This window comes from Pleuronectes platessa, chromosome 22 (assembly GCF_947347685.1).
Source record: "Pleuronectes platessa chromosome 22, fPlePla1.1, whole genome shotgun sequence".
In the NCBI taxonomy this organism is placed as follows: Eukaryota; Metazoa; Chordata; class Actinopteri; order Pleuronectiformes; family Pleuronectidae; genus Pleuronectes; species Pleuronectes platessa.
In genome coordinates, this window is record NC_070647.1 from 7,388,914 (window position 1) to 7,414,881 (window position 25,968).

General features: G+C 43.2%; 1 protein-coding gene and 1 long non-coding RNA gene across 3 annotated transcripts; one reads left to right on the top strand and one right to left on the bottom strand.

Moving 5' to 3' along the window:
• Positions 1-1,144: 1,144 nt before the first annotated feature.
• On the top strand, positions 1,145-25,562 carry etv6 (ETS variant transcription factor 6). Of its 2 annotated transcripts, none has more exons than XM_053414879.1 (8): positions 1,145-1,682; positions 5,473-5,602; positions 18,000-18,164; positions 21,186-21,320; positions 23,129-23,728; positions 23,966-24,108; positions 24,760-24,860; positions 24,958-25,562. In XM_053414879.1, the coding sequence occupies exons 1-8, from the start codon at positions 1,653-1,655 to the stop codon at positions 25,058-25,060; spliced, it is 1,407 nt and encodes a 468-aa protein (XP_053270854.1). In that variant the 5' UTR covers positions 1,145-1,652; the 3' UTR covers positions 25,061-25,562. The 2 variants fall into 2 exon arrangements, with proteins under 2 accessions (XP_053270854.1, XP_053270855.1); XM_053414880.1 differs by having other exon boundaries at positions 1,146-1,682; positions 5,476-5,602.
• Positions 21,191-22,462, bottom strand: LOC128428657 (uncharacterized). The gene is made up of 3 exons (XR_008333816.1): positions 22,208-22,462; positions 21,921-22,021; positions 21,191-21,296 (listed from the first exon to the last, which is right to left on the bottom strand). It is a non-coding gene; the product is annotated as an uncharacterized LOC128428657 (long non-coding RNA).
• Positions 25,563-25,968: the final 406 nt, after the last annotated feature.

The following is a 25,968-nucleotide window of genomic DNA, read 5'->3' on the forward strand; positions in this document are numbered from 1 at the left end:
TTTGGACCCTGAACATCTTATAAATAACCTTTGTTGTTCTTTTCACTTGCATATGTCCTATTTGCACAACCAGACAGAGCAACATTAGTATTCATGCTGAATTGAACACTGGGTTTCCAAAAAAAACACGAGGTTGATGGAAATTTTAACCAGAGAGAGTATATTAAGATGGACGACGTGTCTTCACTTCCTCCCACTATCCAGAAATTGGGCAAACATATCCTGTATACGAACGCTACCATCTTCTGGGGAAGACATAATTTGGAGCCAGACTCTGTGCAGTAGGATACAGGGATGGAGCTGCAGCAGCAAGGTGCCCTCTATACATGCACTCATCCAATTGTGAGGCAGTCTGAGCTGTCAATTATGACAGCTCAAAACATCAAATAATTAAAAACCAATGATTGGAAAACACCACCTTGACATACATCTGTGTGATAACTACCTAAAATTACAAGAAACTATCTTTAAAATGTATTTGATGTGTATTTTGACACTTTCATTTGGCCCATGTCCTGTCCAGTAACATGGATGAGGCAAGTTAGCCACTAGTTGACGATCACTTTAAGAGAGCAGTCACGTAAAATGTTCTGCAAAAATGAGGTTCATTACAAAATGGAGAATAAAGGGGACTTGGCAGTGACCTTTTGGTTTTATAAGTACTACTTGGGAAATAATTCCTCTCATTGAGAGTCATCCTCAGGGCCGATATGCATTTATATCTATCTGAGTTAGGGTTTGCTGCTTTTGATGTTATGTTTTGTTTTTGGTTTAGAAAACATAAACACAGGAAAAACCATTCGGACAAGTGTGTGTGCGTAAAGACCAGAAGACCTGGCCCTTACAATGCAATGTGTGCGTGTGTGTGCGCGTGCGTGTTTTATGGTTAAGGTAAGGGGCTAGGAAACGCGGTAAGCCAATGAGTGTCCTCACCAAGATACTACAAGATTGTATGTTGTTGCAGTGTCCTAACAAGAGGAGCAGCGCAAACCTGTGTGCGCGTGTGTAAGTGTATGTATGTATGTATGTGTGTGCGTGTACGTGTGTGCGACCTGCTGCGATTTCCTGCTTCGGGTTTCCCTTTAAAAGGGGGCAAGGCTCAATGCTGGGAATTCACGTCATTTCGCCGTTTTACACACATCCAGATCAATGAGAGAGAGAGAGAGAGAGAGAGAGGGAGAGAGAGTGTGAGAGAGAGAGAGTGAGAGAGAGAGAGAGGGAGGCAGAGAGAGAGAGAGACAACAGAGAGAGGGAGGGGGAGAGAGAGAGAGAGAGAGAGAGAGAGAGAGAGAGAGAGAGAGAGAGAGAGAGAGAGAGAGAGAGAGAGAGAGAGAGAGTGCGCCTCGCTCGCTCTTCCAGGAAGGGATTATTAACCAGCGCGCTGCCGCCGACATGTGAAGGAAAACACTCGCAGAGACAAAAGAAGTTTTCACGCCGCGGACAGGAGCCGCGCCATGGACCCGAGCGGCAGATAGAAGAAGAGGAGGAAGAAGAAGAAGAGGGACTACATGACAGAAGAGGAGAAACTACTTGTCCCACAGTGACGAGCCGAGCAGCCCCACTGCTGCTGGAGAGGAGGTGAAGAAGAAGAAGAAGAAGAAGAAGAGAGAGAGACGACGGAGAAGTGGACGCAGAGAAGTTGACGGGAGATAATGTCTGAATCCTCCTCCGCTGCGGCCAAGGTAAGACCGTCCTCTCCTCTTTGTTGTCCTCTCACGCGCACACGCACCCCCTTCTTCTTCTTCTTCTTGTTATCATCGTAGTTAGTTTGAAGCTCTGTGTGTGCGGTTCCTGCAGGGACTATCTCTCTCTCTCGTTCTGTTTGTGTGTGTGTGTTACATATAACCCCGTTCAGTCACAGTGCTGTGTGTTGTGTGTGTGCGCGCGCTCAGGGCCATCCACTCCGTGCTTGTACTCATCTGTTGCTCCACGCTCATTCCGCGGCGGAGGGGGACACGAGTCGTGACCGCCTCACTTCGCTCACGTCCGCGCGCAGAGGAGAGAAGTGACCGGAGCCGAAGCGCGCGAGCGTGTGTTCGTGAACCTCACGCTATCGTCGCTTTAGTTTCGTGCTCGTTTCAAACCGCGTGCTCGTGCAGTCGCCACTAAACACCAGGGGACGGGAGCTGCTAACCTCACATGGCTCCGAACACATGTCCAAATACTGGGATGCAGCCCTGACAGCACAAGGGTGACCGGGCCGTGCATCTACTACACACACATATATGAATGGATAAGATCAGTTCATGCTTTACTAGTCCCACATGAAAGTTACAGCAAAGATCAGCAAGTCAATAATCAGTAAGCATGCAACATACACGCAAGGAAATATAATAGAATAGAAAGTATATATAGTGTAAATAGAATTTATACAGTGAAACGGATTGCAGTTGATCAACTACTATTTTCAGAAATCAATTACCTCCCATTCATTGGGCAGAAATGCGAATATTTGCTAACTCTAGCTGATTTAAAGTGAGGCTTTGCTGTTCGTCTTGTATAAACAGAATGTTTATAAAGCTGCAACTACATCGTTACTACTGAATTAAACAGTCCCTCCTGTGAAACCACATTTTAATTCACGAGATCACGCAAAAGACGACTGAACGTTGGAAACGTTTGCTGTGTGGATCTGCATCAGGGGGCAGATCCAGGGGTTGAATTCCCACTTTCCCTAACACAGGAATAGAACAGTTCTTGGACATCTTTATTGATTTCCCACAGAATAATTCATGGATCTTGGTGACACAAATCTAGGAGACTGAATTAAAATGTTGATCAAGTGAATTTCAATGTGGTTTCATAAGAGACATGATGGGCCTTGGTGAAGGTATCTGCTGAAGTTTGGACGATTTGCTGCCAATTTATTTCTTCTGTTCTTTTAATTTGAATGTCTTTGGGTTTTGAACTGTTGCTCGGACAAAACAACACATTTGAAGTGGTCACCTTATGGTTTCAGAAGTTTCGATGGGCATTTTGTTCATAAAAAAGAGTTTATGAATGGCTGACACATTATTGTGAGCACCAATAGGAACACAGACATATAATCTGGGATGCCAGGATCACCCTGAACATTCTGCAGACTCCCTGCTGACTTACAGTCAAATCTGGTGTTCGGTTGGGTTTATGAGGGACGTCTGCTCATTACTGAGTCTGATGTCACTGCACGATTGCAGCCGTGCAGAAGGAAGACCAGCGGATTGCTCTCAGAGAAGTTTTCCACCGTTGTAGACAGAACTCGCCCCCACCTTCACCCTGCAATCCAGATCCATCACAAATCACTTTCCCTTCTCTCTCCCCTCCATCCTTACTGACGCCTTCCCACTGAACTGACCCAGGCCCAGCTGTGGGGATGGAAGAGAGAAGAGTTCTTCCTTTCTCTGGCCATTTTTTAGAAAGTGGACGTGAAGCAGGCGGGAGAGAAAGAAAGAGAGAGAGAGGGAGAGAACCCTTCGCCTCAGAGGGGAGGAAATAGAAGACTGAAAGATTATTGCCTGGCTTCCACAGGAAATTCCTGGTACATCGAGCTGGTGTGCAGGTCTCAAAGTGGCTGGCTGGTGACAGCAGGCTTGAACTGGCGGGAGAAACGGGTAAAGGACTGAGACGCGTTTCCTCATGAAACAGAAACGACTTCATGATCTGTCCTCATTTGAAGGAAAGGAAACCAGTCAACAGAGAATGACCACAAAGTGGAAATTCTAACCCAGACTGAATAAGTGCTGAAACAACAGCAGAGCCACAATGACTGAGGACTGCAGCTAATAACTAATATCAATAATGAGTTTACCTGAAGAGTAATTTTCCTATTTATTATTTGGTATTACGCAGTGGTAAAAATATTGTTAAAGAAATGCCCATCACAATGTTCCACAGGTGACACAGTATTTAAATAGCTGGTTTTGTCTGATCAATAGTCCAGACTGCAAAGAGATTAAGAATCATAGAAAACATAGAAAAAACTCACATTTAAGAAGATAAAACCATATTATTTTTGCTTGATGACTGACCAGTGGTGGAGCCAGGATTTTTCTGAATCGGGGCGATAAAGGGGCCACAATTAAAACAGATGAGATTATATGTCCAACACCTAGGCACAATTCCTGATTCACACATTGAAGTAATTCCTTGTTTACTGTTAGCTGTATAGCTTTGAGCAAAGCCACATATCATTGAACATATTTTCGAAATTACTTCTTGTTCATGCACATTGTGTCCTTCAAAAAAGATTAGAAAAAACTATTTCACCAAATTGTTATATTTATTGTCAGTAGTTCAGTAGAAAAAAAAAATACTTTCAGGACACCAGCACTTCAGGGGGCAACCAGATCTCAGCCTGGGGCCCGCTCAGCCCGCTCCTGGATCCGCCCCTGGGACCGCCTCGACAGATTGATCGATTATTAAAAGCTTCGATGTGATTTAACACAGAGGCAGTTTCAGTTCCCTTTAAACTCTTCAGTCTAAAAACATGGATAGCTGTGCATGTACTGTTCTGAATATAACTGTTAATGTAAGTGATGTTTACAAAGATGCTTAAGAAAAACAGCTGCATAAAGTTAGTAATTGTTACTACCACATCGGAAGAAATCAGAAATCCACATTGGTCATTTCCCCTTGCGTTTTCTGCTGATCTCTTTCTGAACTGATCAGTTAATGATTGAGAGGTTGAAGTGGTGAAGATAACGTCTGTTTTCTCCCAGCAAACAGTCCAACAGCCAGAGAAATACAATTTCAATACCATGACCAAAGTAAATAGGAACAGTAAAAAACATTTTGAAGTTTCAGATGTTTGTGTTCTTGCTTTAGAAAAACTTCAATAATATATTGATTATCAAAAATAGTTGATGTTACATGAAACTTTAGGATTTTTTTTCTTTTTTTTTCCGGCTTTCAGATTTAGTCAATGATTATTTCAAACATGAACAGAAAGATTGATCTATAAAAGTGATGAGACCGTGGGGTAGATGAAGGTGCAGAGTGTGGCAATCAAATGTTTGTGCTGCTGAAATGATTTGTTGATTAACTGATTAGTCAACAACCAAAAAGTCCATAAAAAAATCTGATTATAGATTCGACCTCTTTGAGATTTATTGAGCTAAACAACCACTGGTTCCAGCTTCTTACGTTTGTTGATCTCATATTAATGTTATTTTAATACTTTTGGGTTCGATGAGTGAAAAACTCTTTGCTCAGTTTAGAACTTGAATGTGCTGCATAGCAATGCTTGCTTAAGCTTGTGTGGCATTTGGTGTGTTGCTGCCTCCAGAATGTGCTTCCACAGCTCGACTGGCCGGTGCATCAGTGTATTAGACGCGCACAGTGTACAGCACACTGCGTGGAGATGAGACCGAGGCCAGTCGATGCTGTGGGTGCATGGCGAGGTGAGGCGAGTCGGCGTTGGGCTGTTTGGGTTCAGGGCCGGTGCGTCGTGGAGCTTTTGTGAGCCATGCTTTGTGTCTCTGTGTCTATTCATAGCAGGAGAGGAGCTCTTTCAGTCCTTCCGCGAACCCGCTGCCAAACTCCACTTCCTCCCCCGTCCATGCTCCCGCCGCGAGGCCAGCCAGCCGAATGGAGGACGAGCCTGCCAGGCTGCCTGCGCACCTGCGTGAGTCACACACACTCACACACAGACACACACACACACAGAAGAGCAGTTACTCCTACAGACATTGATTAGTCGGTCATTTGAACAGCACAGATTGATTTTTGTCTGTGTTTTTAGAGGCTTGCACTGTAAATGTTTCTGTTTTGGCTGATTGGGTGATTGGGGAAATCTGATTTTTTTATTTGATCTCGTCCCAAAAATCACCTGTCAATCAATCTGATAAGGGGGAACTTTGGCTCTGGCATGTTTGATCGTCAGGTGGCAACATGTGAGCGTGTTGAACAGTAAAACTAAGCTATAGACAGTGTTGTTAAAGTGAAAAGATTGAATATAAATAATTGAAAATGGGGCAGAATACCAATGCATCACAACCAATTATGACATCACACACACAAACACTATTATCGCTGCATGACTGCCGGCCCAGTCATGCAGCCGTTTCTCTCAGTTGAGAGGTGTTGAAGCAGATCCAAGGTCAGACGTCTGACCCATACTGGGTGCCACTGGACCAGAACTGACCAGCAGCAGTTACTCAGCAGTCAGGTACAGACACTATGGAGCCGAGAACACGGAGGTGCTAGGAGGGAAAGTTGCTGAAGAAGAGGAGGGCCGAGGTGTGAGGAGTAAGATCCTGACACGCTTCAGTAGTAACAATGTTATCCCAAACACTTTGAGAAAAGAATCTCCAAACGTTTTGGAGTTAGCTTCTGCCATCTGATCTATTTCATTGATTTACTTCGTCCGTTCCTCATTGATGATCATTCATTTTTTGAAAAACAACCGAGCCAGTCAGAGCTTGGTTGGCGGGGTTTAGAATGGTTCAGTAGTTACCAACAGTCATTGAACCTCACTTAAAGAAATAACAATTCTTTAAGTGACTATGTGATTTCTGAGAGATAAAAAAGACATTCTTACACAAACTAACAAAGAGACAGACAGACAGGGTTGAAAAGATAAACACAAGTATGTAAAAAATGCTTTGCTAATGTTTTATGACAAAGGAAAAGCATGTTTGATTTGAGGACGGTGGCTTGACTAACTAGCACATATTTCCCTTCACTTCTTCACCTGATCCCCCCTATTTTGTTGTAGGGACCATAGTTAGCAAGTCGCCCCTGCTCAACTAGTGTCATCCCCCAGTTGTAAATCTCTTTGGAAAAAAGCGTCTGTAAAGGACTAAATGTAAATGTAATTGAATTGGTACAAACAGCATAAAGGAAGAAAAAAAATTGACAAATATGACGCAAGAATCTTGTTTTTGATGTGACCTGTAAATAAAAAGTAATTGGAAGTCATGGATTTAAGAAGCACTCAGTGCATATTAATCGTGTATACTCTGAATCGGAACAAACCAAATATACAATTGATATTAAACAACGATTTCCACTTTGGTTCAAACCAAGGAGAACCACCTTGTCTGCACCTTGCTTGACTCACTTAACAGAGTTAAATAGCTGTCTGTAAATGAGTCATTTAAGAAAGAATATGTTGAATGTTTTGAAAAGGTGTAAACGAACTTAAACAACGCCGTGGCATTCACAGCTCTGTGCGTCGGCTCGCTGTTGCTTAACCAATCGTAGAGCAGGCGGGGCTGGAGCCGTGCCAAGAGATAGTCGACGTTCAAAGAGTAACCCTGAGCTGCTTTGTCCACGCGTCCGTCAATATTTAACCCGTTTTTTTTCTTGCAAGTGTGAAGTTCAGGGCCTTTGTGGGGTGTTGGACTGGGCTGAGGTTGGATGAGACACACAGGAAACTCCCTCAGCCCACTTCCCTTTTTGCATTGTTGCAGAAAAAGGAAGAACGTTCAACAGGTCCGCGTTTGGCTTCCTGTCGAGTAAACCGATGGGTCAGTTAACATCCGCAGACACGTGGAAGTCCCACTTTGTTTAACACACATTTCAAACACAGCTCCTCGCACGGCCCTGACTCACACATCTGCAGGACTGAAAAAACGTCTTTCTATTCCACCTCTCTTCAGTGTTTAGTTTAAATCTTCTCCCCTCTCCTCTCCCAGTAGGACAGACAGACAGCGGCACGTCTTTGTCAGACGCTCCCACAGCCCAAAACATCTCTGTCCCTTTCTCCTGCTGCCTATCTAAACACACATGTGCTGGAAAACAAACCGTCCATTAACCCCCACACTCAGAGGCAGTTTTGTCCTGAGGGGTGGGGGGGGGGGGGGGGGGAAGAAAGAAAGAGGCGGAGGGAGGAGAAGGGGGGAGGAGAGAGAGGAGGAGGAGGAGGGGGGCAGAAAGAAAAAGAATGAGGGAGGAAATTGCAGTGTGGGCAGAAATCCGCCTTCTCCATTTCCTGGGGAGGAAGTGGATTAGATCGGGGAGAGTTGCAGCCTGCTCCTCACACTCAAGAATGCTACCATACTCGACTTTAACCCTTTCAGTCAGAGACACTACACACCTTCATCTGGTGGAAGCATATTTGGAAGAAGTTGTCTTCTTTTCTACTTTCTACTATTTTTAAGAGGTTGCTACCTTGTGTTTCCTTTTCTTTTATCTCTTTTGTGTTTTTACTAGGTTCAACCGTTTTGTTTGCTTTTGTTCTATAAAGCACTAAATCCTCAGTGAGAGCATTCTAATATTCTTTCCATTCTCTCAAATATTGAAATCATTTCAATGTAAGTCTGTATTCAAGATCAATTTGAAGATTTGTGAAGCCAGGATGCTTTGAAAAAAGGTCTCAGCCTTTTGAACCCATAGTGCAAGCTAAACAGCAAATCTGTAAAATTGTCAAAAATGATAGGTAGAGCATATTTAGCTTTTACATATATTTAGTTTATGAAGTGAACATGTGATGTTAAATTCACAACTAATGAACAAGCACAGGACCTAAAACATGGAGGCATCAATCTCTGTTCCCAACCCCACCTATCAACACCTCGAAAGGTCAATGAGCAAGGTGCTAGATCTTGTTTGTTTCAGTGACTTCCTGGAGTCATTCTTGTTGCCGGGAAACGTCACGGTGACAAGACTCAAGGAAGTTATTGCACTCGTCCAACAGCCCCGTAAAAAAACACAACCTGTCCTTTTGGTTTATGTACAAGTCAGACCAACAAGATTAGAAACAATTAGGGAGCGTTAGAGGTGGATCTCATACCTGCGGCTAGAGCCAGGCTAGCTGTTCCATTTACAGTCTTTATGCTAAGCTATGCTAACCGTCTTCTGGTTGTAGTGTCATATTCAGCACACAGATGAGTGTGTGGTTGTATGTTGATGACGTTAAGTGGTATTGTGCAACATCTTTCTGTTAATGCTTGAAACAAGGTTTATTTGGGCAGATGAACTATGTGCTTGGAGGTCGGTCTTAAGAAATAGCCAGCCACAATTTTTTAATTTCGTCCTGGCCTTAAAAAAATCTGCATTGAACAAGTCACTAAATGAATCATCGAGCAGTATTTGTCGGAGAGTGGACAAATGTGCAGCTTCTAGCAGCAAGCGGAGGAGGAGTGATGTTTCCTTCTGTGTCAAAAGCGAGACAAGTTCTAAAAGGCCAGTTTCACCAGCACACAGTGAAGCAGCACAGACGTTCACCAGTACTGGACATATCGTTTTTTTAAATCCAGGCATCACGGCTCAGCATGGTACTCCAGAATATGACGCAAGGAGAGTTAGTCAGTGAAACAGGAGTGTGTTATTAAAAGGTCTAAAACACAAGGTGCAACAATGTTGTTTCACAATAAACTTGAATGAATTACAAAAGAAGAGGGTCTGCGAGAAGAAATATCTCTAAGGATGATTAAAAAAAAAAATCTATGTCCATGGAAACAAGACTGGCTGCTTTCTCTTAGTGTGTGTGTGTGTGTGTGTGTGTGCGCGCACGCTCAGAGCTGGGTTTGCACTATGCATGCTTGTACGAGTGGGTGGATGAGTGTTAGCGAATCTTGTGTCTTTGTGCAAGGCTTGCCAGAGGTAGTGTAGGTGTAGTGTATGTGTACGAGTCTATGACTAAATGTGTGCGCTTGTATGCGTTATATCGTACATGACTTCAAACCCCCCACCATCTTCCTTTAGTCTCTCCTTCTATTTGTGGTATATTACCAATTTCAGTGTGAGGGAATCATTTTTATAAAATGTGTGTGCGTGTCTGTGTGTGTTGTGTGTGTGTTTGGTCTTTTTGAGGGGAAATTTCCTGCCCCTGGAAGCAGCTCTTGTCCTCAGGAATTTCCTGAGTGGGCAGACAGCGCTTCCTGAATAAATGTTGTTGTTGTTGTGTTTGTGTGCATGTGCGTGTGTGTGTGCCTGTGTGTGTTTTAACTTGCTCTCTTTTCTCCTCTGAAAGGGAAACTGTTCTCACATGCCAGCGAGAGGGCTGAGCGCAACCCCCTTCTCTTCCTGTTCGCGACACACTCCACACATTGAACACACTTTCTTGTGTTCATTGTGTGATGATGTGTTGATTCCAGACTTTTGGAGGAGAGGTCACAATAGCACAATTAATTTTGAGAAATATCCAGCCAATGATATCTTGTCCATTTGGTCTGGGGGTTCTTTCATGCTCCACACAGGAAGTGTTTTGTTTTAAAACCTCTGGTGTGTTATGAATAATAAAAAGAGGAAGAAGAAGTGACGTATATTTCCAAAAGGATCAGTCAGTGTTCAATCCATCCATATTTTTTATTGGCTGAAATCAAGCACATCCCATCTGATCCTTTCTTTACTATTCACCTCCGCCTGAGAGTGTTCCAGCACTTATCAACAGCTGACGTCTCATGAGGAGAATGTCGCTGTATTGACAAATAACAATTAAGCTCCTTTTTCCACTGGTCAAAAAACCCACTGAAATATGGATTTTATCTGCAATGGGAATGGATACAATCAACATTCACTCCCAGGTCCAATGACTGTGCAGTGTAAACAGGTTTCAATCGGCTTCAGTCTGCAGGGATGGAAACGTTACAACCAGCTGAAAAAGCAAAAATCATCTTCTTCTCCATCTTCTTTATTTTGGCAGTTGATGCGATGCTGCACCTTTTGTGCATTGAACCTCCAGGTGTTGGTGCATAGATCACCATGAACGTTTGTTTTTTCTTCTTGTGAACAACGTGCAACATTAGATTTTTCTTTGTATCGTGCATGAGGCAACACTGATAAGGCAGCGACACACTGGTTTCTTACGTGTTGGTAGGAAGATACCATGGCGCTGGTAGGCAGCCAACTATAGATTTTCAAAGGGACACTCCGGAGAGTTAGTATTGCACTGAGATCATGATGGGGGAAGTGCCAGAAATCGAAAACTGAAAAGTGCAGCACCAGGAGATGTAATATTATGACTTTCATTCCCCTGTATGGGCTGAATCCAAACCCACCTGATCCTACACATCCCATAATTCAAAACTGATATGTCAAAATGTACAGATCCAAAGATTTTATCCCAAATTCCACCAATTAGGGGAGAGCGGGGTAATGTGGGACATTTTTTTACATTTGCTTCCCTCTAGGCGAGCTAAATTGATATATCAGTAAAATTTACACATTTCCCATTAATTCAGGATGTTTTCTAGCAATGGAAATGATCAGAATGTCTTCAGGACAAAGGGCAGTGAAAATATGATTGTTTTAAAAAAAAGTGGTCTTGTGTCCCACCTTACCCCGTTTCACATCACTGGATGTCCCACATTACCCCGCTCTCCCCTACCCCCTTTTAAAAAATATTGATGTTTGTAGTGTACTGTAAATCGTCACTGTAAGAAATCAACATTCAAAACAGTTTTATATGAACAGAAGATGATACAAAAACTGTGGATTGGCCATACAAATGTTAAAATACAGCGACAAAGAATAGAGATGTGTTGATTTCTTTTTTCATTGTAAAACCAGCAACACAGACAGAGAGACGGGGATGACATGAAACAACTGTCCCCAGCTGGACTGACTGATTATGCAAAGCGGGGACGCTGCGATGATGTGGTATGCGCCTTGCCGAGACGCCCCCGATATTTCATTCTCACACATCTTTTTGTTTCCTGCCATCGTCCCAGAGGTGTATCACCATTTTCCCACAATTTATTTTAATTTTATGCAGCTGTTAGGAGCTTGTAGCTTGCCTGCAAACACTGTGTGGTGGGCCAGTAGTGTACAAGTATCTGTGCATACTGAGTGTTTTGAATATGCTACTGTTAGTTATCTTAGGGTGATTGGAATCTTGTTTAAATAAGTGCTATAGAAATAACGTTTATGATTAGTTTGTAATAATGAATGTGATCCATTTCCAATATAACAATAATCAAAACCACCAGAAACAATTACAAAGGAGCGCATCAGAACAATAATGGTTCCTAACTAGGACTCAGGAGGTAGAGAGGGTCGCCCACTAACTAGAATGTTACTGGTTCGATCCCCGGTTCCTCCAGTTTGCGATCAGATATGTCAATAGGCAAGATACTGAATACTGTGTAATAGACATAGCGCTGCTTATAGGAGCGCTGCATGAATGTGTGTGGACGGGTGAATGAGACTTGTACTGTAAAGCACAGTAAGTGGCCAATAAGACGAGAAAAACACTTAATAACTTGAAATGAAATAATGACTTAACTTTCTCCACATCATGGACATAAAAAAAGAAATGGTTCACCGTGCCTACAGGGAGTGTGTGTTTCAACAAGCAGGGGCCTTTGGATATAGTTAACGTCTTTGAAGCTTCCGCATTTTCGGGGGGGAAAAAAACCTGGCACCTGAACAAAAGGAAGAGTGGCAGTTAACGCTGGATTCAGGAACTAACCTACAAGAGCCGGCTTGCTCCCGCTCTCGACAACAAGCTATCTAAAACAGGTCGCGCTACTTCCCGGCCATAAAAGTTGTGTGTGATTAATGATCTGTTTTATGTTTGTTTTGACTGGATGCAGTCCAGTTTTGTTCTGGACGGGGACAGGCACATGCACGCTGGAGCAGGACGTAGAGGAGGAATATGAGTGTGAGTGTGTGTGTGTGTGTGTGTGTGTGTGTTTGGGGGGGGACTTTTGATTGAAAGGTAAAGGTGCTTGGGAGTGTGTGTGTGCGCTTGTGCGCGTTGAGGTGGATTTTCCCCTGACACACCCACCTGACAGGGAATCGATGTGCAGCAAGACACAAAGTGATGAATAGTGTGTGAGGACTGACTTACCAAATGTGTTGCTCTCTTACTCAGCCTTCCTCCTTCCTTCCTTCCTTCCTTCCTCCCCCTCCTCCCCCTCATCTGTCTGGAGAAAGAGAGAAAAAAAAAGCTTCTCTATTGAGATAACAAGACCAATATCCGCCAACTTCTGCTTTGAGAGAAAAGGCAAACATTTACTGAAGAACTAAGTGACTATGGAGTTTGGAGAGCAAAGTCTCTGCCTTATTGATGCAGCCATTCTTTTGGGGTGTTTATTGAGCTATAGTTATAAAGCAGCAGAGGTTTCTACGTTCATTAGTTGTGTCTGTGTGCAGACCGTTGAACGGCTGCAGTTGCTGACACTTTCAGATCCTAGTATGACTCAAAACATTGCATGCATGCAGTTTTGTTCCAGTTTGACAAATACAAGAGAAAGTAAACAGAGAGGAGTGACGCACAAGAAAAACTGAACAAATTCAATCAGTCAGTCAGTGTCAATGGGCTGTAGAGAAAACCTGGTGGTTTCTGCAGCACAATTGATGTCACGTCCTGGCTGCTGTCACCCCTCATCTGAATATTAGAGAAACACTTCTGTTGTTGTGAACTTATCTGAGCCAGACATTATCCTGCTTCGCTCCTGATATGTGAAAGACAACCTCCAGAAAATGTCTGGAAAATTGGGTCTGGCCTTGTTTTTACAGAAGTAGACACTGGAGTTATGTTAACAGAGCAAATGAACCTAGCTTAAAATCTGTAATATACATCAATAACTACTAGATCAATCCAAAAAACACAGAAAGAAATGAACTGTTCATTATTGCTTTAAGTTTCTAGGTTTTCCCCGGACTGTTTAAATACTATACCTTTTCATTTGGCCACTAGAGGTGTGGGTTACAGTTTGCCATTCTAAAGTCATTTGTATTCAGTCTAGTCATCAACAGGCAGTTGTTTTTTCACTTTTCTGTCAGGCGAGTTAAACATACACAGCAGTGTGACTGTGGGTGAGACGTGTGAAGGCTAAGCTGTGATTCTGGATGGGACCTTTTAGCTTCACAGCAGGTCGGACCTCATTAAGTCGTCTGGCTGAGAGGGGAAGTTGAGGACTTCTGTACCGCAACAACGAAACAAGATACCAGTGATCTCATCCTCCTCTTCCCTTCATTCATCCCAAGCACTTATGAGTTGCCTTGGCAACTTGTGCGCTGTGTGTGTGTGTGTGTGTGTGTGTCAGAGCGGGGGCCTGAGAAACCACAGAGTGAAAATTATGTGTCATCAGAGAGGATTAGGAGCCCACGGTTTAGTAAAGGGCTTGGGATCCTGCTGCTGTGATGCTTGAGGGTTTTATTCAATGTAAACACACATTTTCTCAAAACACACACACACACACACACAGGTGCAAGCACGCACACACTGAACCTGATATGTGTCCAACAAAGGCAGGGACTAATGGCAATGAAGACCGATATTGATTTTCTTCCTGTAACCTGCAACAAATCGGTAAACGATTCTCTGGTGGAAAACAACCAGAAAGGTCAAATTTATCAGCTGAAGAGACGGAGTGAATGTGTTGAAGGAACAGAGTGTCACCAAGGTGCTCTCTGTTCTCCTTACACTCACTGTCCCTGCTGTCCACGTTCCTTTTCACCTCGAGTGAGCACATAAGATTTACTTTCCTGTCTAGATCCCATGGATATGAAACCAGCTCCTGAAACATGCACCTTGAAGGTGATTCCAGTTTTAATACTGAAATCTGAAATGATCCTTGTTGACAAATGAGTCTTCAGTGATTCTCCCTCAGCCGTCATAGCTTTTGGCATCTGACAGTAGGGTTAGCATGGAGGACAAATCCACTGTTCAGACTTTACCTGAAATACCTGACCAGGGTTGAATATTATCGGAATAGTTGGGATTAGCAGTCATATTTATATATATGCTAGAGTGATGCACCTCTAACCTTTGGTTACATCTCACAGTTATTACTGTATTTATCAAATCTAGACTCACGATGAACTGCTGTTTCCAATCTCTCTTATTGTGATATTGATTTGGACTTAAAAACGTCTCTGTCTTTATGAACCATTCATCCCATATTGTTTGTCCTTCGAGGGTTGCCGACAGCAGGCAAGAGACAGGGTAAAGGCTGGATGGGTCACCAGTCGAAAACAAGGCTAGAATAGGTATAAAGCATAGACTATATACAAGTATAAAGCCCCTTTTCCTCTGGTCAAAAATCCCATTAACACCCACTAACATCTTGTCACGTCAAATTTCTCTGCAGTAGACATGGATTTTTATCATCTCCGGCTGTGATGGAAACATGATACCTGGGTGTATGCACAAATTTAGCAGACAGGGAGGTGAGAGAGCCCCTTGGTTGTTGGTGCGCGTGTGATGCTTACCAGTAATTTAAAAACCTGCTTGTACAGGCTCATTTGGGTGTAAAAGAGGTATAAGAAAGGAAGAAATGACAGCTCTCCAAAAGTGGGTGTATCTGCGAGATCTCAATAATGCGGCTCCATCAGCACCGCACAGTCCAGTATATTTTGGTTTCATTTATGGGTAGTGGGAGGAAGTGGAGCTGGGTCGTTCATCTTCATATCCAGTCTGTGATATAAACAGTTGAAAGAATTCCAAAGAGCAAGAATTCAGGACTGAATATGGCGCCCTGTCCTGTGAACTAAGTACAGACTTAGTACACGTTTGCCTTCCTGTTTGCTTTTCCTTCCTTTCTTACGCTTCTGTAAAGTTCTCTTGTTCCTGCCATTTCATCTCTTCTGCCTTTATTTTCTCTCCATCGCTACACACAATGTCCCACTGTTCCCATCACTCGTTCCCCTCTGTTTCCACTCTTCCTTTTCTCCTCTCTGTCTTGCTGCTGTCTGTTAATAAAAACCTCCCAGCGTCACCCTCTAACCTTGCCGCAGGAAGTTTCCTGTACTGATACGGAGCCCACGCTGGATTGCTTCCTGCCAAAGTGCGTTGTGGGACACGTTTGTTTGGACCCCCCTTCTTCCTTCTTCTCCTCCTCCGCCTCCTCCTCCTCCTCTTTGCCTTCTGCTCCCCTTGTTGCTTCCTCCTCTGGGCTCTGTGCAGATGGCTGAGGCCGGCAGACCGGATCTCGGAGGGGTTTTGGCAGAGCAGCACTGCTCTCCGGCCCTGGAGAGAGCATACCACAGCCATGACCTTGTGACCCAGGCCGCACTGCAGCCTCGGCCTCGCTCCTCTCACAAGTCAGGCACGAAAGACAAACATACAGCTGGTGCACGTAGTGCAGATGGTAGTTTAATTCAATATTGACAAAAAAAAATCAATGATGAAGTCAGTTAAGGGTATTCCGTTGGATCCTATGAACATAAAGTCTTTTGTAGTAATTTGATGCTGCAAAAGGAAGCAAACTTTATGTTAAACACAAGTTTAGCAAGTCTCTGGTTTTCTCAGCACATTGCCAAGCATTCTCATTTAAAGTTACCTTTACTGCCCTATTCATCAGGGTGTGGAACTAAATGCATGCATATTTACATACAGTATACACATAACAGAAGCAACCAATGAAATCCTATCTGCCCTCCATTAGTTCCTTTGGTTGTGAAACACCTGCATCCCAGACACACTTTTTAAGGATGTCTGTTGACAGACTGCGGGTCAGTGCTCGACAGGCTGTGCTTCAGATAACCTCGGCCTTCCCGGGCTTATCGTCAGCGCTCGTGCCACTCTCTGAATACAGTGGACTTGGGAAGAAATGGGAAGCTGACAATCTAGACAGGGTTTCATTTTATATTGATTGCTCTATGTGAAAACTTCCTTTGTTTGACGGGTGGTGTGTGTGTGTGTGGGGGGGGGTGTTGAATGGAAGGAGGACTGAAAGCGAACACAAGGTTCCTATTACTCGTGTGACAGTGACATTGGCGGCCAAAGATAAGAGCTCTCCGACTCCCAGAGGAAGTGTTTGAGTCTGGGCGATAACTGAGATGTAAGAAATGAGAAGTTATGCTCTGTGTGGGTGTTGTGGATGTTCTGATCGCAGCCTTACGTCGCTGAAAGTCTGTTTTTGCGTGTGTGAAACAGAAAAAGAGAGGGGGTGTGTCTGAGTCATAGTGTAGATCATTGGGTTACACACAGAGCAAAAATATATGATGAGGTGGCCATGTTAACCAAGATCAATACAAATGAAATGAAAATGTACATCGTGCTACGCAAGACAATAACAGGAATATCAGAGTTAAAGATCATTTTATAAATAGTTTTCGGTCAAAATATACCTTAGTCGGCAGAACTAGAAAACTACAGCTCACCTGTGGGGTGACAAAATTAGATTTTAACACTATAGGATAGGTAAGCTTATTAGCTATTATGCTAATATTGATAGATTTATAGCTAATGTTGCCCTTTAACATCAGAACATACCAAAACTAACAGTCAATGTTTTCATGTTGACCGGGTGTATGTTTTAAGCTTTTCTGCTAGCTAATGCACGCTCAGAAAAACAGGCTTATTAAGTCATAACTCGGGTATTGCTGCCTCCACTGCACCTCGGAAAAATATTTCAATGCTACAAAAATGTTTTGAACAAAATTCAAGTAAAGTGAAGATGTATTTAGATTATTTTCACAGTCCTCTCTCTTTTGCCACTCAATGGTTGTTGTCGGCAATGGAGATATTTCACACCCTGTTCCCACAGCAGTGAGAAAAACGTTTCAAAAGAGGAGACAAAAAGAAGCTGTCATTCCCTTTTCCTCTCTTTCCTCCATGTCTCCTCGTCCATTTATACACAAACTAATATCTGTCTGTCCTCTAATGTGCCTGTCTGTCCAGAGAGCAAAGAGCAGAACTGATCATAACAGATCAAATGAAATACCAGCCCGACCGTCTTTCTTATATACCCCCCTCCTCTTTTATCCTTGATTTATTCTGTATTCTTTCCCTTACCCTATCTTCTTCTAATCTTTTATTCTCTGCCGCTCTGCCTTTCTGTCTCTGCCTCTACTTCATCTTTTTTTCTTTATCGTTGCCACCGTTCCCATAATCACTCCCTCCTTTTGGCTTTTATCTCCGCTTCCTCAATATCCTTTTTACTGCCTCTGCCTCCTTCCTTCCTTCCTCTCTCCCCCCTCTCCCTCCCCCTCCCGCCTTCCTGGCTTTCCTTCTTTCTTCCTTCCTCGACCCCCCAACCCCCTGCCTCACTGTTCTTCCCCTCACTGATCTGACTAATCTTTCTTTTCTTCCCTCTCTCCCCCTCCACCACCATTATATTTTGCTACTTCTTCACCAAACCCTGCTCTCAAATTCTACCTTCTGCTTCCTCTGCCCCTCTCAGGTCTGCAGCCGGTCTTTTGGAGCAGGGAAGACGTGGCCCAGTGGCTGCGATGGGCCGAGAAGGAGTTTGCCCTGCGGCCGATCACCAGTGGCTCTTTCCAGATGAATGGCAAAGCCCTGTTGCTGCTCACCAAAGAGGACTTCCGCTACCGATCCCCCCACTCTGGTACTCCTCTTTTTTTCCTTCTATCCTAGAGGCTGGGAAAACTGGAGACATAAGTTCAAAGTTTTGCAAATGAGTCACTTTCATTGATTGGATTAAAAGTTATTTTTGAGTCCAACTGGAGCAGGACTCAGACTGGAAAACTAGATTTACCAAGTAGGTAGGAAGAATAGTGTAAGATCATGGAAAAAGTGAGTGGGTGCAGGGAAGTCATGGAACAAAGTGCTCTAACTATCCATAGAAAATGATTTTCTGAGGAAAAAACACCTGCTGTCACAAAATGACTGGAGTATAAAAACTGAAAATGTGATCAATGAAAATTAGTTTCACAACAGGATGAGACTTGGGAAAACAAATTGTACATGAAGATCTGTGTTTGTGCAGCTTTAAAATGAATGTGTTCATAGCAAACATGCACCCTTTAAAAATCAATAAAGTCAGCTGGAGCAGAGGAGGGAAGGCAGGCAGCGACAGTGGAGGGAGGCAGCTGTTACACTCAGACTGATGGGGGGAGGAAGTAACAGACAGTTGATCAGGAAGTAAAAAAAAACAACCTCAACTGTCGCCCTGGCAACACCACGAACCAGGCTCGTCAAAATAAAGGGGGAAAAAAAGGAAACCGTTTCTTCTCTTTGCAGAGTTTTGGATTTCTATTTAAAAATGAAAGAGGATTTCGTGTCAGTTTGCGTGTGACTGTTGGTGCAGAGTCATGGAAATGTTTCACCACACAGGGATGAAGTCAGTGTTGTGTGGTGTGGCTCAGGGTTGTGAGTGGGATGCAATGAGCGGTCAGTGTTGTGAAATATACAGATAAGCCATGGGAGAAATCCCCCACACACACTGGAAACTGGAGTGAGGACATTTCGGGTCATGTTGCGTTCAGAAATGTGCAGGAATCATATGGATTATAAATGTAAAGTAAAAACGCAAACACTTGAATTCAGAAATAGGATAAATACACAACTTAAAGATGAAATGAATATAAAGATAATCAAATGAAAATGATAAGTGAAGGTGTTACAAGTTCTCAAAAAATGCATATGTATTTTTACATTGCTGCAAATCTACAGTTTCTATTACCCTACTTCTACAGTTGTTACCATCTATATTTCTCTGTACTAACCTAGGTGTACAGCAGTTTTGGTCCAGTAGGGTTGTTGGATGATGGGTTCAAAATGACATCATTTTCAAATGAGTTGATATCGATAATTAACACAATCAATGTCACATTATTTTGTGTTTTTTAATTCGATTTTATGAACAGAGAATGACAAACTAAGTCAGTTATGTGTTATACCTCTATTTAGAAGTAACTAAAAGTTGCTCTGTACAGCTGGAGCAGTGTAGTGTACGTCTGTATTCAGGTTCAGAAGTGAAGAATGGAAGAGATCTTCAAGTGTTGCGTAACATGTTATGACACAATCTAACAGAGTGAGAGATGTGGACCAGCTGGCAGCTGTTGTCCAGCTCCTGTATGGTTGATTCCTTTTCAAATATATGTGAACATTTTCATATCTTGGCAAAAAAATTGAATTCTGGTGGAAGAAATCTGAAAACCTGTTTGAAATTACAGCCTCCATCAGTCGGTTTTAATGTACCAGAGATCTTGAGATTTTTTTGATATCTTTTCCCTGAAACTTAATCATGAGGTGTCAAGTGATTACAATGACTGGTTACATTTCAACATCAGCAGTTGCTTTGGCTTTTTGTTGTTACCAACTTCAGTGAAAATGTCACTTTTAGGGAAGAGAGATGTTTTGTTGTGTGATGTCTGTTTCCTCCTCTGGGCATTTGTTAAGCTAAAGTTCCCATCAGTCCCTGCTGTGTGCCATATTTTCCTCTTACAAATATTGTGAAATAATAGAGCATGTATGTCTTAACCTCTCTTCCAATCACAGCTTCATGTTTAGACTTGATTATGTTCAATGGGAAGATTTAAAGCTGAGCTGTACTTAGGAGTTATGGCTGCAAGCTAACATGACACTTTTTAATTTCCTTGTACGCATACTTTATAATGATCAATATAGTTTGCAGATTTAAGTCAAAAAGCAAACCTTGAAGTTTAACCAAACTTTTTCAATTTTTTTAAACCAAGGGTCAATGCACCAGGAAGCAGGAAATTTCCCTCAGTTGCAACTCAAGGCCACAGGATCAGAAAGCGAGAACTGAAAGGGCTGTGAGTGTGCACACGCTCCCACGCGCTTCCTTCATGAGAATCATTTCCTCGTTATGGTTAGCCTGTAGGAGGTGGCGAGGTGACAGTGTTAAAAATCACGTCCACATCCACCTGATTTGTGCACCATGCAAATGTTGTGTCCCGGCGGCAGCTGAGCCTTCGTTGTCGGTGTGGAGGCAAAACCAACAGCTGTTAATCATTCAGGGAACTTCCTACTCCGCTTTTGTGCCTGGTGTCTCCACCACTGTATAACCACTTAAAGGAGAACATCAGACTCATATTTACTTGTGTCAACAGATCGCTGGTGTGTTCTGCCTCCAGCTCCTGATGTGTGTTTGGATTCGTCATATTGTTCTTTTTAGGATCTCAGTTTTTGTCCTGTGGGAATCTTCTCCTTCCCCTGCAGCTGCTTCTCTATGAAAACACATGCTCAAAAGAAAGTTCTTTGAGTTTAATTCGATAACTTAATTTGTTCTGTGGAGGCTCAGTGCTTGTTCTGTCGGAGCAAACTCACTTGGTACAGTCCTGCACCAGAGGGAAACCTATAAACTTTTGGCAACCTCTTTAATCATTGGGGTCGTCCGGGTTTAATATCGAGAAGATGTTTTTCTATTTACAAGCCTGATCTGCCATTCCACGCTCCCCTGAGACAGTCTGATGTGGCGGCTGCCTCCTCTGTGACTTCCATTATTGCTCAAGTACGCGATGCCTGGAAAGCAAAGAGAAGAAGAAGGAGAAGGGGGAAGCTGATTCTGTGGTTGACCCCACCACTAATTTCCCCTCTTTTTGCAGGCGTAAAAATGCTACTGGGAGACGTATGGTAACCTCTGACCTTTTCATCTGTGCAGGGGACGTCCTGTACGAGCTGCTGCAGCACATCCTGAAGCAGAGGAAGCCCCACGTGTTTTACCCCTCTGCCTACTTCCCTGGGAACTCCTTCCACTCGCTGCCTGAGAGCCCTGGGCAGCACGTGAAGCTCGAAGGTCAGCCCAATCATTTTGTAAATACTCAACATAATCTGCATTGGAATCAATATTTTTGTTGATAATTTAAATTCTACACCAGGTTTTTTTTTAAACATCATGACCAACTCAACACGGCAAGACTTTATCAGCTGAGTGTAGCAGAAACAGAAACAATGTACAATCTGACATTTTAAATAAAGAGTGTTTTAGCTCATAAATCAGTCAATGAACAATTTACAAATCATGCAATTAATATTCATTCAATTTACATATTATCAAATTATAAAATATTTTGACATTTTATCGAGTCTCTAAATTACATTACCTACTAAGTAGTTTAGTTAAGTAGCAGGTAAATCGTCAACAACGAATCCACAGTCATGTTGTCAAGTTGTGAACCACACCTCAGTAACACCTGAGGTGTGGTTCACGCTGAATGATTCATTTTCCATTTACTTGCGGGAAATGACGATTAAAAAAAACAAAAAAAACATTGTCAGCTGAGTCGACTCAACTACAATGTTGTCTAATATTAGCTCTCTAACACAGGCTGACTTGATTGTAGCACTTCAATTTAGTGACGTTGTTCGAAGTAGAAAATAAGAAGGTTCAACGTACGTGTGTTACTACTGTGGGAAATAACCTGTGGATGGAGAGTTGAGGAAAACCTGAAGGTCTTGTACAAATGTCCACAGGGATTTGAAGCACTTAATGTAAACCTGTGGTAAAAATACAACAAAATATGAACTTTTTCAAAAGTGGTAAACTATTTTTTCCTGACTAAATTATCGTAACAATATGGTCAATATAAAAGAATAATTTATCATTTGTGTGCATAGTGCTGAAAAGTTGTCTTCACTTCTTGTTGCCTGTGTTTTCTGTATTCGAGGAAGTAAAATTCATACCTGAGATTGTTCTTTTCGCTCTGATTTGAGGAAATGTCCCACAGCAGTATTGGGAGTGGATCAAGCAGTAATTCTGCAGAATTTGCTGTAGACAGTACAACCTGTTCCACAAGGAAATGTTATTTAAACCACACACAGAAGTGATTGGCTCTCTGGTATTTATGACTCCTGTCCTCCTTGTTTTGAGGTCACTGTGTTTTTGTTGATGGCTTTTGAGAGAACGCATCAGAGCAGAATTCTAGCTGCTGCCAAGACAAACCAGAGAACTTTTACCAAACCTGATCAAACATAATGTTACCAGGCTTAAGTGTAGGATGATAGTGACACCTAGTGTTCCTTAGTGTGAAGCAACTATACCAGGGAACCAGGAAGTTAAACACTGCTAAAACAATATCACTTAATTTTCATTCTCCATTTCTCAAACTGTCTGGCAAGATTTCGGGTTTTAATTTGCGCTGAAGAGTAGAAAAAGACTTCATACAACCAGGATGTCCAAGATTTTAATGCAAGCCAGTATTTCAGATTAGTTCTACTCTTTTAAAACTTGACATACTGATTTTGTATTTGGGGTTTTCGAGGAGTCAAAGTCTTGTAATGTTTCTTTCCGAGTTCCTACAATGATTTCTGCTCAGTGGCTTCCAACCTCACGTTGATATCCAGTATGTTTTTACTGTTGCCACACCTGTATGGCAGAAACAGGAACTAGTTCGACTCACAAACTTTGTACCCAAAACCCACAGCTGTTTACATTACCCGGCCATTTTTTACTAAATCAATCAAGTGGGTCAATTTGATGTCAGAAATCCGTTTCCTAAATGTTTTAACTTCCCATAAGTCACAGACAAAATACAAGAACATTTGATTTGTAATGTGCAACCTAACTGTAGATATTTATGCATGTTGTTGCTTCTGTATCCTCAGAAACGGTACGACGAGGGCCGCGTGGTACAGAGCCCCTCCCCCAGCATCCACCAACCATCGAGCTGCGGCACCGCTCCCGCTCCCCTCTCCACCCAACCCAGCGTCGATCCCCTCTGGGGCCCAATCACCCCCGCCCGGCCAACGATGACTCCCTCCAAACCTTCTCAGAGCTGCCAGACAGCAACCACCACCTGCACGAGGAAATGTACCCCTTGTCTGTGTCCCCAGCCGCACCGAACGGCCGCTGCACGACACCGCGAGAACCCCTGTGCCCAGGCAGCCCTGGGGGCCAGGAGGCGGGCCCTCCTCGCGTCATCCAGCTCATGCCTAGCACCATCATGAACCCTCTGCTCCTCACCCCGAGCAGGAGTGGCGGGGCTGCCGGCATTGACTTCAGGCACAGCCGAGGCGGACCCCTGTCCCAGACGACACACGAGAACGGGCGTGAAAGTAAAATTCACGGCCACCACCATGCGATACCCCTGAATCATCAGCAGCAGCACCTGCTGCAGCAGCAGGAGGAGGCGCTCTACAGGAACCACGTCATCATGCCTGTGTCTCCTCCAGAGGAGCCGCAGATGCCCATAGGACGGATAGCAGGTGAGATTCAGCCCAGCTCGGGTTGAAGGTTCAATCCGTGTGAGGGGACGTCTCGATTTAAAATGTGTGTGTTTCTATAATCTCAAAGTGAGCAGATGTTTCCAGAGACAGCAGCATATCAGAGACTTATCTCTTGTGCTGACACAAAGCAGGAGAGCAGCTTTGAAGCTCAGAAGTCAGACATTAGAATCGTTTTTTGTTAAACCCACTCTGTGTTTTCTTGTCGTGTCCCTGCAGACTGCAGGCTGCTGTGGGACTACGTCTACCAGCTCCTGTCAGACAGCAGGTACGAGAACTACATCCGCTGGGAGGATCCAGAGAGCAAAGTCTTCCGCATCATGGACCCCAACGGCCTGGCCAGGCTCTGGGGGAATCACAAGGTAAACACTCAAACTCACCTACACACACACGCACGCATTCAGGCACACTGCTGCTAGCGTTACCTAAGCGGTTCAGCTTCAGATGGTTATTCATAGCACTGGTATTGTTGTTGTAGACAGACTCACCTGTTTGAAAAAACCTCAACCGGATACAAGGACATTCATCAGTGCTGCCTCCTAGCGGCCAAAACCGTTAATACAGGTTTATTTGTCAGCAGAGACAGGCCTCTGAAGCGACTAATATATTTATTCTTAATTAATAATTGATCAAATGACTATGTAATGTGAAAGGTATTACAAATACAGATGAAGTGAGAGATTTAACTGCCAATTTTACAATTCACCTTATGTCTACAGATCTTTTTAGCCCCGTTAAGCTCATTGTTTTGGTTTTAAAGTTCACAAACTGTGTTAATAGGACAGATATTTGTTTTATTTATTTAAATTGTCACAGATACCATCTCCGATGTTGTGTCTTCAGCTTATTGTGGAGTTAGTCTGCCCCCATGTGACCACAACATGAACTCATGACACAGATGATTTAAGGATTGGGACCTGCTATAACTACTACTCTGATCAACAAACCACATTATTATTATTTTATTACTATTATCATTATTAATAACACTATTGTGCTTTTACCGGTTACAGAACAGGACAAATATGACGTACGAGAAGATGTCGCGAGCACTGAGACACTACTACAAACTGAACATAATCAGGAAAGAGCCCGGACAAAGACTTCTGTTCAGGTACGTCGAGCTCAATCAATAATTTGGGACGAAACATAATCACAACAGGATTCTAACTAAATAACTAAACTTCTCTTTACTCATCCGTGTTCCCCAGGTTCATGAAAACCCCCGACGAGATAATGAACGGACAGACGGACCGACTGGAGCACCTGGAGTCCGACACAGACGAACAAATCTACATCAAGGAGGAATGCTGAGGAACTCCAGGGGGGGGGGGGCGAGAAAAACTGTCCACAAACTCCTTACTACTTAAACTACTACAGCCGCTGATGCCTTTCAGACGCAGCTTGAACAATCGATGTTGAATCCGGAGCGCGCGGACGCTCCCTCGTATCATTCCTGCGCAGCGAGACGTGAAATCTGATCCCTCTTGTGATTGCCTTAGGATGATCCTTTTCTGAAGTTAAACAGACACACACAGCATCAGTTGTTTTGATTTCCCTGGTGGGCAGAGACTTTCCATGTGCTCCCCTCTTTGTTTCTGAATGAACTGCAGAAGCCAATCACATGTGCTTATGTCACTTTTACGATTTTGTTTTTGTCTCTTCACCTGCATTATACGATGGAATTTTGTAAAAAGAAAATTGTGTGTGTGTGTGTGTGTGCCCGTGCGAGTGTGTGTGTGTGTGTGTGAGTGTGTGTGTGTGTATGTGACAGGAATGTTTTCACCACGGAATAAACATTTTTGATCAAACTGAATCCTCCTAATGTGGATATTATACTCAAGTTGTTTCTCCAATGTCTCTGCATAAAAAATCCAATGACTTGACGTGAAATACACAAACTCATCACATGGGGGCACTAGTACACAACGTTTATGAGAGGAGAGCCTCTGTGGCTATTCGCCTCAGTTCAACAGTTCAGGCTCCACACCTTTTAAATGACTTGGGCATTTAGAGGGAAAATGATGCTACGCTTCATGTGGTTGTCAGATCTGGTAGAAGGTTGAACCAAGAGTCTCATAGCAGTGAATTTCTACCATTCTCTGGTGTTACTGACATGAAAAGATCAGCGCTGAAGTCTAATAACGGAATATCCAGCATTTACCTGATCTAAAGCACAACAGCAACTAAAATCATAACATTCTCAATATAGTATTTTGGGC

Excerpts from the sequence above, each read along its gene's own strand:
- etv6 (XM_053414879.1), top strand. The coding sequence starts at position 1,653 with ATGTCTGAATCCTCCTCCGCTGCGGCCAAG. Across the intron at positions 1,683-5,472 it reads CCTCCTCCGCTGCGGCCAAG|CAGGAGAGGAGCTCTTTCAG; the intron begins GTAAGACCGTCC and ends GTCTATTCATAG. Across the intron at positions 24,861-24,957 it reads GGACAAAGACTTCTGTTCAG|GTTCATGAAAACCCCCGACG; the intron begins GTACGTCGAGCT and ends CGTGTTCCCCAG.